Here is a 17,592-nt window from a genome sequence, read left to right as displayed (position 1 = left end):
ACGCGTACAGCATACAGATACAGAGCCTTTGAGTGAAAAATCTGTACGACCACGCGAGAGCTGCTGCTACAGCATTTCAAACAGAAATTGCATAGGCAACGGAAGGCAGGCTTCATCAGCGCGTCACACACCACTTTGCAATGAGCTGGAGGCAGTATGCATTTTGAAAACATATACTTAATTGTTTGAAACTTGAACGTTTTACTACACATGAGGCATGTCTTACCTTGCTTCAAAATAGCCTAGCCAAAATCAGACCATATCCATGGAGGCAATTATATTATATAAACTGTCTTTCATTGTCCAGTAGCCAAACGCACAATCCTAGAGTATTAGCAACCCATGCTAGTTTTTGCATATTAGATCTCCCCTCTTTCTAAATTTCTGTCACATGAAGCCGCTCACATGTGCAATGCGCTTTTGACAAGTGTTTTCCCAATAATTGCGTTATGGAAGGAACATTCACATGTAGTCTACTGCCTTGTGCTCATTGCTAAGCTTATAATGTGAAGAAATAATAATTAATCAACATTTTAAGCTGAATGTTCTGATCTGTTTCATCAGACTCATGGCTTTTTTTTGTATTTATTTAGATTTCTTATGTAGCCTAGGCCTCCAGTGAGGGAAAAAAGTATTTGATCCCCTGCTGATTTTGTACGTTTACCCACTGACAAAGAAATGATCAGTCTGTAATTTTAATGGTAGGTTTATTTGAGCAGTGAGAGACAGAATAACAACAACAAAATCGAGAAAAACGCATGTCAAAAATGTTATAAATTGATTTGCATTTTAATGAGGGAAATAAGTATTTGAGCCCCTCTCAATCAAAAAGATTTCTGGCTCCCAGGTGTATTTTATACCGGTAACGAGCTGAGATTAGGAGCACACTCTTAAAGGGAGTGCTCCTAATCTCAGTTTGTTACCTGTATAAAAGACACCTGTCCACAGAAGAAATCAATCAATCAGATTCCAAACTCTCCACCATGGCCAAGACCAAAGAGCTCTCCAAGGATGTCAGGGACAAGATTGTAGACCTACACAAAGCTGGAATGGGCTACAAGACCATCGCCAAGCAGCTTGGTGAGAAGGTGACAACCGTTGGTGCGATTATTCGCAAATGGAAGAAACACAAAATAACTGTCAATCTCCCTTGGCCTGGGGATCCATGCAAGATCTCACCTCGTGGAGTTACAATGATCATGAGAACGGTGAGGAATCAGCCCAGAACTACATGGGAGGATCTTGCCAATGATCTCAAGGCAGCTGGGACCATAGTCACCAAGAAAACAATTGGTAACACACTACGCCGTGAAGGACTGAAATCCTGCAGCGCCCGCAAGGTCCCCTTGCTCAAGAAAGCACATATACAGGCCCGTCTGAAGTTTGCCAATGAACATCTGAATGATTCAGATGAGAACTGGGTGAAAGTGTTGTGGTCAGATGAGACCAAAATCGAGGTCTTTGGCATCAACTCAACTCGCCGTGTTTGGAGGAGGAGGAATGCTGCCTATGACCCCAAAAACACCATCCCCACCGTCAAACATGGAGGTGGAAACATTATGCTTTGGGGGTGTTTTTCTGCTAAGGGGACAGGACAACTTCACCGCATCAAAGGGACGATGGACGGGGCCATGTACCGTTAAATCTTGGGTGAGAACCTCCTTCCCTCAGCCAGGGCATTGAAAATGGGTCGTGGATGGGTATTCCAGCATGACAATGAGCCAAAACACACGGCCAAGGCAACAAAGGAGTGGCTCAAGAAGAAGCACATTAAGGTCCTGGAGTGGCCTAGCCAGTCTCCAGACCTTAATCCCATAGAAAATCTGTGGAGGGATCTGAAGGTTCGAGTTGCCAAACGTCAGCCTCGAAACCTTAATGACTTGGAGAAGTTCTGCAAAGAGGAGTGGGACAAAATCCCTCCTGAGATGTGTGCAAACCTGGTGGCCAACTACAAGAAATGTCTGACCTCTGTTATTGCCAACAAGGGTTTTGCCACCAAGTACTAAGTCATGTGAGGGGTCAAATACTTATTTGCCTCATTAAAATGCAAATCAATTTATAATATTGTTGTTGTTATTCTGTCTCTCACTGTTCAAATAAACCTACCATTAAAATTATAGACCTATAATGTCTTTGTCAGTGGGCAAACATACAAAATCAGCAGGGGATCAAATACTTTTTCCCTCACTGTACTGGTTGTATAAATGTGGGATCTAACGTCACACAACTGTTCCAGAGTCTGTTTGGAATAGGCTATTTCTTTCTCGACAAGCTGCCCAATAGAATAGGTAAACTTTTCTACTATGGGGGATAGGAGATTGACATAGGCTAGTGATTTTTGCTGTTCTTTACTCATCTTGTTGGCTAATGTAAATGTGGACAGTTATTCTAACATCTTCAAAGTGCGCATCAGAATGAGGTAAGGACCGCACATCGTTGCATTCTCGACTTGCATGTTCTGTTAATATAAATGGCCATAATCTAAATGTGATTTCTGTCATTCTGAGCACCGTGGGTGGACGCCCTAATCAGGTTACGCATCCAATGCATGTGTGTCTGGTAAATTTCTCAAATGTCCGGTAAATTAAAATGCTGCCGGTCAAATGTCCGGCACTATATTTTCCTAACGGAAACCCCGGTGTTTGTGTGTGTTGTGCATGCGAGAGTGAGTGAGTGAATGCCCAAGTGTTCCATTAGTTTATGTGTGTGTGTGTGTGTGTGTGTGTGTGTGTGTGTGTAGGTGAAAGCTAGTGTGTTTGTGTGTACACTGGATGTGTGTTCTGGTGTGATTTTCAAAGAGTATACTACCGTAATTTTCGGACTATAAGCCGCGCCTTTTTTCCAATTTTTCGACCCTGCGGCTTATATAACGGTGCGGCTAATCTATGGATTTTTACAGCTAACGGCCACTAGAAGACCTCCTAAATCTATGGATTTTACAGGTTACAGTCCACCAACTTTAACTCTATGGGCTCTATGACCGGTCCGCGCCCCCCACCTTTAAGCGGCGGGCTCCAGCAGGAAAAGCTGGAGGCCGGAAAAGAGTGAGACAGGTAGCGTGCAAAAGTAAAAGTGGAACCGAGAGTGGTACGAGAGACAGAACGAGAGCAAGACAGACAGACATTACGAGAGCGAGACAGTTTGTCTCTTTCCCGACAATCCCCTCTGTGCACGAACCCTTACATATGGTAATTAAACATTAAAACACCTGCGGCTTATAGTCCAGTGCGGCTTATATATGTACACATCATTCAATATCATTCAATTTAGCTGCTGCGGCTTATACTCCGGTGCGCCTTATAGTACGGAAAATACGGTATTTGGAACATAAGTCAGTGCATTGGACATTCTGAAAGAGCTTTTTCATTCACCCCTACAGTAATATACTGGTAATTAGCTTGACATCATCGCTGCGAAACAAATGGTTGCCCCGTGGATATGAAATACTCCTCATACAAGTTTTGTTCAGTTCAAATCAGAAGCTATAAAACTTGATACGTAAAGAATCAGAACAGCATGACTCACCAATATGGAGTGCCAATGAAAGAATCTCTTCTTTGTAGCGTCATGGTATTCTTAGCGGACACGCCAAAGTCAGCTGAAAACAGACATTGATTCAGAATTTAGTAGTTTGGCAGTTGGGTGGAGATGGAGAATGACAGAGAGACTTAATGGATGTGTATGGTGATGTCACCACAATGACTTGTATTGCTGCTACTTGGTTTATATATGGCTTAAGAGCATTTAATTATGTTTTTATTGGACTTGTGGTCCTCTGTAGCTCAGCTGGTAGAGCACGGCGCTTGTAACGCCAAGGTAGTGGGTTCGATCCCCGGGACCACCCATACACAAAAATGTATGCACGCATGACTGTAAGTCGCTTTGGATAAAAGCGTCTGCTAAATGGCATATTATATATTATTATATTATTTATAAGAAATCTAAGCTAATATACATCCACATTCACAATATACTCCTTAATTTTGTACTTGGAGCCTGTCATTGCTACACTACCTTGTGATTATTTCTGAATGTTACTTTGCCTCTAACTGCAGTCTTAGTGTACATGTGAGAGATAAAATGAAGCATGTTGTGTCCCTAGCGACTGCCTGCTAATTAAGGCTACGCCTAGCCCCGTCATGACCCTCTGTATGCCTACATCATATGAATCATCATGGAAACTGTAGCTATGGGTGCCATCACTTAACTCAACATTTACATATCCAAGGCTTCATTTACATACATTTGCAGCCTGCATGTTGCCAATAATGATGATGAATCATCACTATTTTGAACTTTCCCCCACATTACGAGTGGTGCATTAGGTTATTATATTTATGAATCCTGTATTTTTAACAACACATATCAGGCCAGTGACCAGTCCACTACATTCTCTCCTGGGCTGGATGCAAAGGCCCTCAAAGTAAAGGGGTAGTAACACCACACTTTCCTAAGCTTAAAGCCTATTAGGAGTGTCACATTAAGGACATTTTAACAATATATTTTCAGGATACCAGTTAAACCTATTCTCAAGTCAACAGAGGACAGCCTACTACTCATGAAATACAGTAGGATATGTTCTTAGACAAAGAGCCAATAGAGGTCCAGCGAGGCAAGGCCTTACCCAATTTGATGTCCCCCTCCTGTGAGAAGAGGATGTTCCCAGCCTTCAGGTCTCTGTGGATGACCTTGATCTCATGAAGGTAGGCCAGGGCCTCCAACGTCTGCCTACACACCACCCGGATCTGGGGCTCTGTCAGAGGCCTCTCAAGCTCTGCAGAGGCATAGACGAAGCAGACACATGAATTTAGTGTACCACAAATCTCTATCCACTGGAACTTTGTGTCGTTTGTTGACATTTCATAAAGGTTTTACCTATGCTTTAAGTACTGTATCCTTCATAGTACATGGTGAACACACACTAGACATAACAATTTGGAGACATGGGGCTGTAACCCTTAGCAACTGCAAAAGAACACTGCTCCACGCCCATCTTCCTACAGCCAGCAGTCATGACTGGACCAACAGCATGGAAGAGTGAGTCACAACACTGGACCACTCCTGTTCCAACAGAAGAGGTTCTACCATGACATCTCATATCTGTTTAAAGAGTGACTGCTTTTAAAAAGCAACAAATCCCTTTGGAAAAACAACCTGTGTAATCGAGTCAGAAACAGTTATTCTAGTGTCAAAATTGACAACAAAGTGTAAATAGGATAATTTAGGTCATAAAGTCAGTCTAATCTAAAAACTGAGTTAGGACCATCCATACGTCACAACAGTTAAATGAAGGTTGGATTTTGATTTGATGATGTCCATTTGCCCACTAACATGGGGTGAAGAGCTGCGGTGATTGCGCTCTATCCAATAGCATAGACGATGAGACATACCTGCCCAGCAGGTTTACATTAAAGAACATGTCGCAATTTATTTTACTTGAGAAATACTGCAACAAACACCTTAAGATGTAAAATTGCGCAACTCAAACATCCTCAGCAAAAACATCAACATTAATTACAGATATCTTGTTTCATCTTAAGATTCATTCTGGGGATTTTGAGGAAGTGAAATAGGCTTTTGCGTCTACAATGTCTCATGGGGGACAAACATCATTAACCAAACGCGAAATAGGTCAGGAAACACACCTCCAAACTGAAATAGCGTTTTTCTAATGAGCAACAGAAAAACACAAGTGCCGATCGGCATATTCAGTGGCTCTTTAACAACACCTCCCACCTATACATACATCACAGGAGGCTGCTGAGGGGAGGACAGCTCATAATAATGGACGGAACGGAGCAAATGGAATGGCATCAAACACCTGTAAACCATGTGTTTGATACCATTCCACTTATTCAGCTCCAGTCATTAGAACGAGACTGTCCTCCCCAATTAAGGTGCCACCAACCGCCTGTGACTTACATGCTTAGAGTGAAGAAGGGTAGCAGCCTATATGTAAACTCATTACACAAAACAGGCTATTTGTGCTATCATTATCAGCCTGTGTGAATTGTAATCTACTCGCTAAAAATAGAAATACAAGCTAGAGTTGACTTGAGGGGAGTCATAGTTGGTCGTGAAATAAACTGTGTGGTATAATAGAATGACAGTGTGCTGTTACAAAATGGAGGACATGTGGTCTCAACTCAAAGCCTCAGATTAATTTCATATTTTACATCTCACAGTGTAAAGACTGACACCCAGTCATATCTGATTGGCTTGATTGTGTAGCCTAGTGGTTAAGTGCATAAGGCCAGTAACCAAAAGGCCGCTGGTTTGAATCCTTGAGCCGACTAGGTGAAAAAACTGTCAATATGCCCTTGAGCAAGGCACTTAAACCTCATTGCTCCTGTAAATCGCTCTGGATAAGAGTGTCTGCTAAATGCCTAAAATATAAATCAGCAAGTCCCAATTCAACTCTAAACCAATGGTGGGAGGTTCCTTAAAACTTCAAAATAACACAACAGAAAGTACTGAGGCATTAAAACTGGACTAACCACTCCTAGAAATGGGAACTATGATAATTATACACTTTGACCACTCCCAACTGGGTGGAGGGAACATATTCTACACTGGCTGTTTTGTAATGAAATAAAAATAACATTTGTGATGATCTGACTTTCTTTGAGGACAGAGGGACGCCGTAATTTTCCATGTATTCCTTTTTTCACTTACTTTGTAAATCTTTTTGAAAATCCATACTCACCCAACATGACTGCATCGACAGCACCTCCCGCACAGAACTCAATCAGAATCTGAGGAGAGAGAAATTACATACACAGTTACTATACACTGTACCAATGTTTCCCCTCGATGTTATGCGTGTTTCAGGGTAACACTCAAACCTGAAAACATCAATGTTTTAATGGAGGGAGACTTGAGGTCAAATTCTTTGGAGCTGGATGAAAATAAAGTTTCGCAAGGGTGCTTGCGAGACACATTGATTCCAGCTACTCTCTGTTGCATGCACAAACTTGTCATTTCATTTAACTGGGCAATAAGATGAGTGGATTTCACAGTGGATATATTCAGAAATTCTATTATGTAAATTGTGAGCTTAATTCACATGTAAAAGGACCACTCAATTACAGATATCCTTCACAGCAGAAATTCTCTTTACAACCTTGTGAAAGCTCTTTAGGTTCTCAATTACTGTGGTGCAATGCTAACCAGTGCAATAATTCTTATCAATAGTGTTTCATCATAAAACTGAAGGGACTTCCTCATTTTTTGTAAGAGATTCAGTTTGGCATACATGTTTGACAGATAAATCTGCAGCATAAACTACATCAGGTTTTTTAAATCAGCTCTTTTTCAAAAAGTGTAGTCCTCAGACGGCAACTTCTCCGCAAGCAATTCAAATCTGACCACACTATTTGTATTACAGGATGATGTGAGGAAAACAAATGCCTACTCTATTGAGCTCTGCTCCAGTGTTGTTCCTAAGAGGAAGAGTCATTGTAGCAGCCATTGCCCCAGACACAATGGTCCACACACACAGCAGACGAAGGCCAGACTGGAGAATGAGAGGTCTACTCCACTCACCCACAGTCTACATAACCTCTTAGAACCCTTCCAACACTTTCTACAACAACAACTATTAGACATAACTTTATCAATTGACCTTTTGCTAAGCCCCGCCCCAGAATTTTGGCCAACCAATTGCAGCACTCCAATGGATAGCAACTGTGTCAAGTCCTACACCTCAGATAAGCTCAAGTTTATATCGCATGAAAGCCAGTGAGGGCTATGGCAAAAATGAATTCAGAGCCATTCAGTGGCTAGCTAACAGTTTGAGATCATTATGAGGGGATTTCGGCAGTGGTTGAATGGGGAATTGGGCTTCCCAGGAAAATGTTGTCCGAGGTTGCAACAGTAACCAATGGGGGTGGGGCTTAGCAATTGGTAAGTGCACTGAGCCATTGGTAAAGTTCTGTCTGGTTTATCAGATGATGTCATGAACTAATGCAGTTATGGAGATGTGAAAACTGACCAGCCTCTGACCTCTGTGATAAAAGCTATTGTGAGCTATACTAATCACCTGATTCATGGGAGCATAGCCAGGACGTGTAAAACAGCAGCTTGAGGTATCGGATGTAACACAAATCAATCAAAACCTTCACTGAGCGACGCCCATTCAGTGAGTTAAACAAAGAGGATGGAAAGACTGTGGTGATCCATTATGTAATGATACACATCAATGGAGGGCTAACCGTTTTACAATAATGAACCATTTTAAATGGTTTACTAATGTTATCATACATTAAATATGATACAATTATCATTAAAGCAGTCATAAATCTCCTCCATTATTGATTACTATGCCTTAACAGCGTCGTAAGTCATCAGGCACTAGCTACCATTTTACTGGCAGTGCCTTAAGTATATTTCACTACATTCACCTACTGTTGCACAGGGTTTGGTATGAATGAGTCCTTTTTTTTGACTGAATGGAATGTTCACACACATTAACTAAACGCCTGACATGTTTTAAAGGCAGAAGTTACACGTTAATCTCTCTCAGGACTCAACCAGTGGCACACACTACATGGCATGAGGTCTCTAAATTATTCATCAGCACTTTCTCTAGCCCAGAGTAGCAGTCCATTATCTTCCCATGGCTGCAGCCCCACAGCGGGGGATCACATGATACCACCTGGACGTAATCGCGCGGTAGTTCTCTCTAAACACACCAACAGTGTGACAGGATCCACTGACAGCATTTACACAGCAGTTGAAGGTGATTAGTGCTTTTTGAGGTTGGTTCGTTTATGAAAAAATAATCACGTTTTGATTTGATTTAGATTATTTTTCAAAACATGAAATGCATTATGAAATAATGACTAAATTATTATGTCAGGTCAGGTCCACATTGGGTAGACATCAACACAAAAATAGTAAATGACTATGAATAATAAGATATTTAAGTTGAATACATTACTTTGGTTTTTATTTGATGACTTAGTCATCATTTCATCTCTGCTCAGGCAGTAGCAGCCAGCCAGCCAGACCACCTAATGTTATCTCTGTGCTCCCCATACTGTACTGTCTTTAGCCATCCTATTTAGCTAGGCTAGACTGCCTAAGTATGCTGCAGAGCTGTCTGACAAGATAATTGTTCTAGTTCTTTAAAGTAGAAAAGGTAAACTTTCACGAACAGTCTCTATGCCTCTCATCGGTGTGTTGTGTACATTCCTCTATCATGCGGTCTGTGTGTATCTAACCTTACGTAGCAGGCGTAAAAGTGTATCCGAAAGAACCGGCGCCATGGATGGTCATTGTAGTTAATTTCCACATTTCTGCGCTGAACTAGGTTGAATATTTGTTTAATGAAAACTACAACTCCCTTCAACCCAGTGTCCCACATAGTTCTTGACTTGATTTATCTTGTGAATTATCTGATTTCTCTCTAGAGAAACGGTACATTGGGCTCACACAAAAATAAGAACTAAATGGAATTCAAGTAATTGAACCGACATTAGTCAATTAGTTATTTAATAATAATAAAAATATGTATCGCTCAGCACTATCCCTATGTGAAGTCTGGGGCTTGAGAGAGAATAAGGTGCGACATTGATAAGAGAATGTGAGGCGACCTTATTTGAATCGTAAGGTTAATCTATAAAGCACTGGTTTGTATATAAATGAGAAATATCATCATTTTTGACTTGTGTAAGGTGCATATAGATTGAGGTTTCTCAAGTGTTAGACGGTGAACTCCCCCACCTTAGCAGGATCATGAGTATGCACACAAGTGTGTGAGTGGTGTGAACTGTGAACACTAAGTGGCCCTGTTCTCCACATCTGAGAAACCCAACTCCTCCAGAGGGAGCCCACTTACCCACAGTTTACTTTCATAATAGAAGGCATCCAGCAGTTTGACTATGTAACGGTGATCGCAGGAGGCCAGAATGTCAATCTCCACCATATAATCCTCCAGCTCCTCCTCTGTCTTGGTATCGATCACCTTGGCAGCAGCCAGGGTCCCAGTCTGCTTGTTCTGGGCCTAAAACAACAAAGACAACGAAAAGGGAAATGAGTGAATGTATTCTCCTGACAAGAAGCGCCATTCGATCAAACTCACACGGCAGAAAAAGCGCTGCAGATTATTAGCCGTACTAATGGATAGTGGTTAACGTAAAGACATTTATGAACGGTAACGATAACATGAAAAGGCCACTGCCGTTTTGGAGTTGGAGCATTTAGCATTGGAGTGGTTTATGGTAGTGCAGCTGAAGGCAATTTTCTAAAGGTCACATCTTTCTGTAAATGTATTTCATCATACAGACACAAAAACATAAGAAAGAGGCTTTATATTTGCAGGAAAATCAGCTTGAGGAGAGGCCCAATTCCCATCTGTGGTCAGGACAATTACAGTGTGGAGTCTCTGGAAAAAACAGATAGCTAAACTGTATTTACTAGCCTAACAGACTATCAAGGTTAACTGTTCCGGAAAGGAAACGCATAGGAACAACTGGTACCACATGCCCAAGCTATGCTATCTATCCTTGGTGATAACTACTGTAAAAAAAATTACCTAAACATATTTTATATCATGTTTAATATCAAAAGGTGCAGTTTTCTAAGAAAACAACAAACAACAAAATGGTCATGATAGTTAAAAGTTATTGTAACCAGGAGTCATAAAACAGACAAATGTTGACAGCAGATAATTACAATAAAACCAAGGGATTTAGGATCCAGCTCAAGCTAAAAGTTAGATTAGATATATAGAAAAGGTATTAGCTTATGGCTTTAGGAAGCATAAACGAGCAACCATGTGTATTGGTCAAAAGCATATAGATACATGCATGTTCCTTTGGCTACTTGCAAAGGCTTGATCTGGTTGAAAAGGAAGACATTTAATGGGAAGAATGACATTCTCCACTTCCTCTCTCTCATTAGCAGACTGGGCTGCTATTTTGAGCTAAGCTTTGGCCTTAATGTTTATGGATACAGAGCCAAACTAGTGGAGTTAAGGAAAATGAAGGAGGGAGGGAGTGTCAGTGTAGCGAACTGCATCAGACTTTATATTTACACAGTCACTCCCTTTCTTTGTCTGTACCAGGCATCGCCTGCCCTAGCCTCAGCGGTCACACATTCAACACGAGCTCATACCTGTGATGCTGGGGATATTTGCCTACCTATTTTAATGGGCTCTATGACCTCAGTTCTACTGGGCATCAGCCTTCACATTCCATCAAGAACTCTGATGGTTCATATCCAAGAAACAGTCTGACCTTTAGCAAAGCATAACAAGGAAACTGGCAAGAAGACCCAATCAAAACAGGTCCAGAGATTTACATTAAAGAAGCATGAATGAGCACAGCCCCAAGCAAGCAGAAGGGAAGGTATTGCTCTCTCAAATGATGAAGGGGAAAGTAACCTAGCTATGTGAATAGAGGGCTATCAGTTGTTTGTGTTAGCTGTTGTGACAGGGAGCTATGGCATGTCCTCACACCCACTACAGCGGCTGTGCTCCACGGTTTGTCATGGGGTGAGCTCAGAGCTGTGACTCAGGCTGAATGCCAAGAATCCCCCTCCTCCCAGACCCAGCCAGCTGATTCACCCACTGCTGCCGCCTCTAACACCACCACACCTCAGTGTGACACACCCACCACAGGGCTGTAATATGATAAAGGAGAATTTGGCTTTTTTTTAAAATACCAAATCTCTATTTTTGATGTAAATGGCATGTAATATAGAAGGGACCAGACACTTTTTTTGCGATTTCACTTGTTTTTGAGAAACTTACCACAACCAGCGATTCAATTCCTCATCCTCATTGTGCCATACAGGGGCTCTGAAAAAACATGAACAAATGCTCCAAAAACAGCCAAATACAGATTGATTTGCAACAAAATGGAATATAACGTTGCGGATAAAGTATGGAATGACACAATTTAATGTGTACAACATCTAAAGACCAGCATCACTATACTGAGAGCTTTTACGTTTCTAAAAGGACGTATTTGGGCGTTTTTGGAGCATTTGTTCATGTTTTTTCAGAGCCCCTGTAGTGCACAATGAGGATGAGGAAGTGAATCGCTGGTTGGGCTAAGTCTCTCAAAAACAAGTGAAATCGCAAAAAAAGTATATGGATCCTTTTACAACAAATAGAGATTTGGTTGTGAAAAAGCAAAATGATCTTTTAAGGTACAGTAGTGTGGAATAACGGTTGTAGGCCAAGGGATGACAGATAATAGTGTACAGGGTATGATATTGTCATTACATGGTAACAGATTTGGTCAAGTGATTGGTTATTGTTAACCATTAGGGCAAACTCAACTTACTACATTCCATGACTGTGAGTGGATAGGAATTATAAGTACAATCTTTTTATTTTTTATTTTACCTTTATTTAACTAGGCAAGTCAGTTAAGAACAAATTCTTATTTAAAATGACGGCCTACACTGGCCAAACCCGGACGATGCTGGGCCAATTGTGCGCCGCCCTATGGGACTCCCAATCACGGCCGGTTGTGATACAGCCTGGAATCGAACCAGGGGGTCTGTAGTGACGCCTCAAGCACTGAGATGCAGTGCCTTAGACCGCTGCGCATTTGAGTGGAGCTCACTGAAACAATTGACATGATGTGTTTACTAATGACAAAAGATATCCAGTTTAAATACACCAAAGATGTTCTTATGTTGACAGAGACATTAGAACGCATGACTGAGTACGTCAGTTTTCCCCAACTCTGTTTGAGGGCTGCAGTGTCTCCAGTCCTGGCTTTCATCATTGCCTCCTAATCAGCTAATGAAGACTTGGGTAACCGGGGCAAATTGACTCACTGGCTAATCACTAACATAATTTGATCAGTTAAGTTCCAGGAAAAGGAGAGAATCAGCAGAAACTGAAGGCTCCAAGGACTGCATAAAAGACTTCTGACCTATAGAATACCGGAACATGCGCATGCGAGAACAATTTGTTTACATTAGACATTACGTTTAGATTTTTCTCTTGGTCATCAAAGTTCCGCTAGCAGATACCACGTGCTCTCACCACTGGTGTCCCCCAGGGCTCAGTTCTAGGCCCTCTCCTATTCTCTCTATACACCAAGTCAATTGGCTCTGTCATATCCTCACATGGTCTCTCCTATCATTGCTACGCAGACACCCAATTCATTTTCTCCTTTCCCCCTTCTGATAACCAGGTGGCGAATCGCATCTCTGCATGTCTGGCAGACATATCAGTGTGGATGTCGGATCACCACCTCAAGCTGAACCTCGGCAAGACGGAGCTGCTCTTCCTCCCGGGGAAGGACTGCCCGCTCCATGATCTCGCCATCACGGTTGACAACTCCATTGTGTCCTCCTCCCAGAGTGCAAAGAACCTTGGCGTGACCCTGGACAACACCCTGTCGTTCTCCGCTAACATCAAAGCGGTGACCCGATCCTGCAGGTTCATGCTCTACAACATTCGCAGAGTACGACCCTACCTTACACAGAAAGCGGCACAGGTCCAAATCCAGGCACTTGTCATCTCCCGTCTGGATTACTGCAACTCGCAGTTGGCTGGGCTCCCTGCCTGTGCCATTAAACCCCTACAACTTATCCAGAACGCTGCAGCCCGTCTGGTGTTCAACCTTCCCAAGTTCTCTCATGTCACCCCGCTCCTCTGCACACTCCACTGGCTTCCAGTTGAGGCTTGCATCTACTAAAAGACCATGGTGCTTGCCTACGGAGCTGTGAGGGGAACGGCACCTCCTTACCTTCAGGCTCTGATCAGACCCTACACCCAAACGAGGGCACTACGTTCATCCACCTCTGGCCTGCTAGCCCCCCTACCTCTACGGAAGCACAGTTCCCGCTCAGCCCAGTCAAAGCTATTCACTGCTCTGGCACCCCAAACTTGAAAACCTACCTCTTTAAGGAATACCTGGAATAGTATAAAAGTAATCCTTCTACCCCCCCTCCCTCTGGATAAGAGCGTCTGCTAAATTACGTAAATGTAAATACCATCTATGAACAAGTCAACAACAAAAGTGCTATTCCCTCTGCTCTATCTTGCTGACTAGGTCAAAGATGACACCAGTCCCAAAGATAACAAGACAACAAAGAAAGTACAGTAGGAGGTAATGAAGAAAGTACAGTAGGAGGTAATGAAGAAAGTACAGTAGGAGGTAAATCATTAACAGTTCTACCTCTCAGTGTGCTGGTCCCAACCCTGACAGAGTAATGTTCAGGCCTAAATAAGCATCACGACTATTGAATGATTTAGATTACTAGCCCCAGAGCCAAGAATAGACTAATACAACTGGTAATCTACAGGTAATTGCCAAAATAAAGGAAACATCAACATAAAGTGTCTTAATAGGGCATAGGGCCACCACGAGCCAGAATAGCTTCAATGTGTCTTGCCATAGATTCTACAAGTGTCTGGAACTCTATTGGAGGGATATGACACCATCATTTACAAGAAATTCCATAATTTGGTGTTTTGTTGATGGTGATGAAAAACACTGTCTCAGGCGCAGCATTTTTATACATGACCCTAAGCATGATGGGATGTTAATTGCTTAATTAACTCAGGAAACACACCTGTGTGTAAGCACCTGTATATACTTTGTATCCCTCATTTACTCATTATCACACATTTCCACCCACATACTTCTGACATGAGAACCTGCTACAGTACAGTACATGGTATTAACGCCCATCCTGCTCCCCCTGGGCTATGTCAACAAAGTACCTGTTCACTAATGATGTGTCTACACTGCTGGGACCTTTCTGATTGATAAGGCCTCCTTATCTAGGTAACTATTCAACTGCATCCTGTTTCCTATGAGGTTTACTGCCTGCAACTCACACCCTCAAGTAATCCATATTGCTCTCATCTTCACAGTCAACAATAAGCTCTTCTCGGATCACTGGTGTATCTATGTGAACTATTCTGATTTGTTTTGCAGCCTAAGAGTTTCCCTTCCCAACTAGCCATGAGGATTTTCATACCCCACTGCACTGCTGTTCTGGGAGTATGAACTTGAACCCTTTTATTTGCACTTAAAACCCACCCTATCATTATGGAGGCCCCGTTGACTTTCTAGGAGAGCCACTCCTTGAAAACTGAATGTCGACATAGACGAGCATTGAAAATGTCATCGTTTACCAGTAATGTATAATTCAGTAAGGATACTACTACCATATTCAATATTCATTCATAGAAAAATGCATCTGTAAAAAAAAGTTCTGCTTTAGGCAGGCAATATGAGTCTTGCAATATTTCATGTTGAGGTAGCCTAGTATTTGACATGTCAAAGGTGAACAAAAATGACAAAATGAGATGGGCCATGAACTCAATTTGGAGAAAAAAAATCATTTTTGACATGCTGATGATAGGAGGGGTTGAGTTATGTCTCTCAGTAGAACTTCCTGTATGAAGGTATCATGAGTAACAGGCTTGACCTTAATGGCTTTTATACTGAAAGGGAATAAAACCGTTCTTATTACCTTGTACACTTTCCCAAAGGCCCCATCTCCCAGTTCCCCAATAATCTCCCAGATTTCCTCCGGGTTCTCGTCTCTGTGTACGTGCTCATACTGTTTCTTCTTCTTATCAGACCCCAACTTGAAGATTTTTCGAAAATTGAAGAACGACATCTTCTGTGAGTTTAGTCTGAGTGGCCTTTCCAGCAATTCCCACAAAGAAAGAAGAAGAATCCAAAATGCACAATAACGTCCAAGTGTCTATCAGGCTGTAATAGGGCAGCTAGCTCGCGCCACTGTGGCCATTTAACGTTAGCTGCTAGACAAGTCGACAGATGATTCTTGAAATAAACCCAATAATAATAATAAGCTACAATTCAATACCCGCATTTACTCATGAGCTGAAACATCAATCGCGTATTATTATTATTGTAAATTAAACCGTTCACATAACTCGTTGGCTACATTTGATCATTCTCAACAAAATGCAGGAGAGGGGTGGGCTTGGGATGGTTACTGCACAAATACACAAATGATAATGTAACTAGCGGCTAAATAAATGGATCTCAACAGACTGGCAGCATCGTCTTGAAGTTCAGCAGTATCGATTTCATAAAACTCCCTTCAAAGACATACTCATAACCCGTAGTCACGGCCCAACCACGCAAGCTAATAAAACTCCTCTGTCTTCACAAGGAACGGAAAAATAAACGCGAGAATGAAATGAAGTTTCTCAGATTTGAAGCTCCAGGAGTCGGTAGTCCTTTATGGTGTGGCCATTTCTTCACATTTCATTTTCTGCCGGTTAGTTTTAATACGGGTTATTCCTTCATACCGAACCAACTTCAGAATTGATGATAGAGTGCCTTGCCTCCTCCTCCTTGCTGTATGTTGTGGAAAGCGCGTACCCGTGAAGCGCAGCCGCAATGGAAGCTTTGACATGGCCAAACAAAGCATTTGATAAATTCCTTCCAACTCCCTTAGCAATACATTAAACAAATTGAACTCAAATGCAGTCTTCTTCACATCAATTTGTTTAATTCAGTTACCTGACTCAACTTGAAATATAACAGGCTTGACATTTTTATTCCAGTGCAATTAGCCGAGGCCTAAATACGATTCCAGTTCATCATCAAATCTTACATTTCCATATTTTAATTTTAATTCACCTGACTTAATTCTTTTTTAAATTGCATTGACCCTCACCCTCCCTGTCCTAACTCAAGTGATGCGAGTTATAATTGAAATCCGTGCTATTGGCGCCACCGTGTGAATTTTTTTGTCACGCACTCTTTTGTCATTTGTAATTTCTGTATCACATCGAGGTTCAAGTAGCTCACTCACTGCTTTGGAGAAATGTGTATTTCTAAAGGGCTTGATTTATTCTAATCTATTAACAATAAGCCAATTCATTTTGATTTATTCTAATCTATTAACAATAAACCAATCCATTTTTGACCCCCCCATGTATGTGTAACAAATGGCCTAGTCTTACACATACATATGCCTTATTGCAGTGAGCAATAAGGCACAAAGGTTCACAGGAACTTTGTACAAACATATTTAATAAAAAAGTAAGTAGGTTAGTAGCGTAGCATCAAAAAGCAAAGCTAAATAGAACAATTTGGAGATTACTGAAATAACTGCAAAAACTGCAGAACACTATGCCCAGATTGGGAACCTCACCAGAAGGTGAACATAACAAATATAGCTGTGGCCTGTAGGTCTAGCGTGACCTCAACCTTTAAGCATACCATAGAGCTGGTTATAGGCCTATAGCTCCATCTTGAACCTGGAAGATACCAACAGCAGGTAGGGTCAGGAAATTGATAATTTAAACATGATGGGCGAGTGGGTAACCCACCTCTACCATCCGTTCTATTGGCCAACGTGCAATCACTGGAAAATAAACTAGATGATCTCCGTTCGAGATTATCCTACCAAAAGGACATTAAAAACTGTAATATCTTATGTTTCACCGAGTCGTGGCTGAACGACGACACGGATAATATAGAGCTGGCTGGGTTTTCCATGCATCGGCAGGACAGAACAGCTACGTCTGGGAAGACGAGGGGTGGGAGTGTGTGTCTATTTATCAATAACAGCTGGTTGCGCGATGTCTAATATTAAGGAAGTCTCAAGGTATTGCTCGCCTGAGGTAGA

At 41.8% G+C, this 17,592-nt stretch overlaps 1 protein-coding gene across 4 annotated transcripts in view; it reads right to left on the bottom strand.

The window, feature by feature from the left end:
• Positions 1 to 16,307, bottom strand: part of slka (STE20-like kinase a) — a 32,834-nt gene extending 16,527 nt beyond the window's left edge. For all 4 annotated transcript variants that reach the window (XM_041866743.1, XM_041866744.1, XM_041866745.1 and 1 more), the window contains exons 1-5: positions 15,454 to 16,307; positions 9,842 to 10,006; positions 6,707 to 6,755; positions 4,625 to 4,774; positions 3,526 to 3,598 (exon numbers count right to left, since the gene is read on the bottom strand). In XM_041866743.1, coding sequence (XP_041722677.1) covers positions 3,526 to 3,598; positions 4,625 to 4,774; positions 6,707 to 6,755; positions 9,842 to 10,006; positions 15,454 to 15,603 — 587 coding nt within the window. In that variant the 5' untranslated portion in view covers positions 15,604 to 16,307. The remainder of the gene's footprint in view (positions 1 to 3,525; positions 3,599 to 4,624; positions 4,775 to 6,706; positions 6,756 to 9,841; positions 10,007 to 15,453) is intronic.
• Between the last annotated feature and the right edge of the window lie 1,285 nt (positions 16,308 to 17,592).

This window comes from Coregonus clupeaformis, chromosome 37, assembly GCF_020615455.1.
Source record: "Coregonus clupeaformis isolate EN_2021a chromosome 37, ASM2061545v1, whole genome shotgun sequence".
In the NCBI taxonomy this organism is placed as follows: domain Eukaryota; kingdom Metazoa; phylum Chordata; class Actinopteri; order Salmoniformes; family Salmonidae; genus Coregonus; species Coregonus clupeaformis.
Note: the sequence above shows the minus strand (reverse complement) of the source record. Positions and strands in the feature narration are given on the sequence as shown.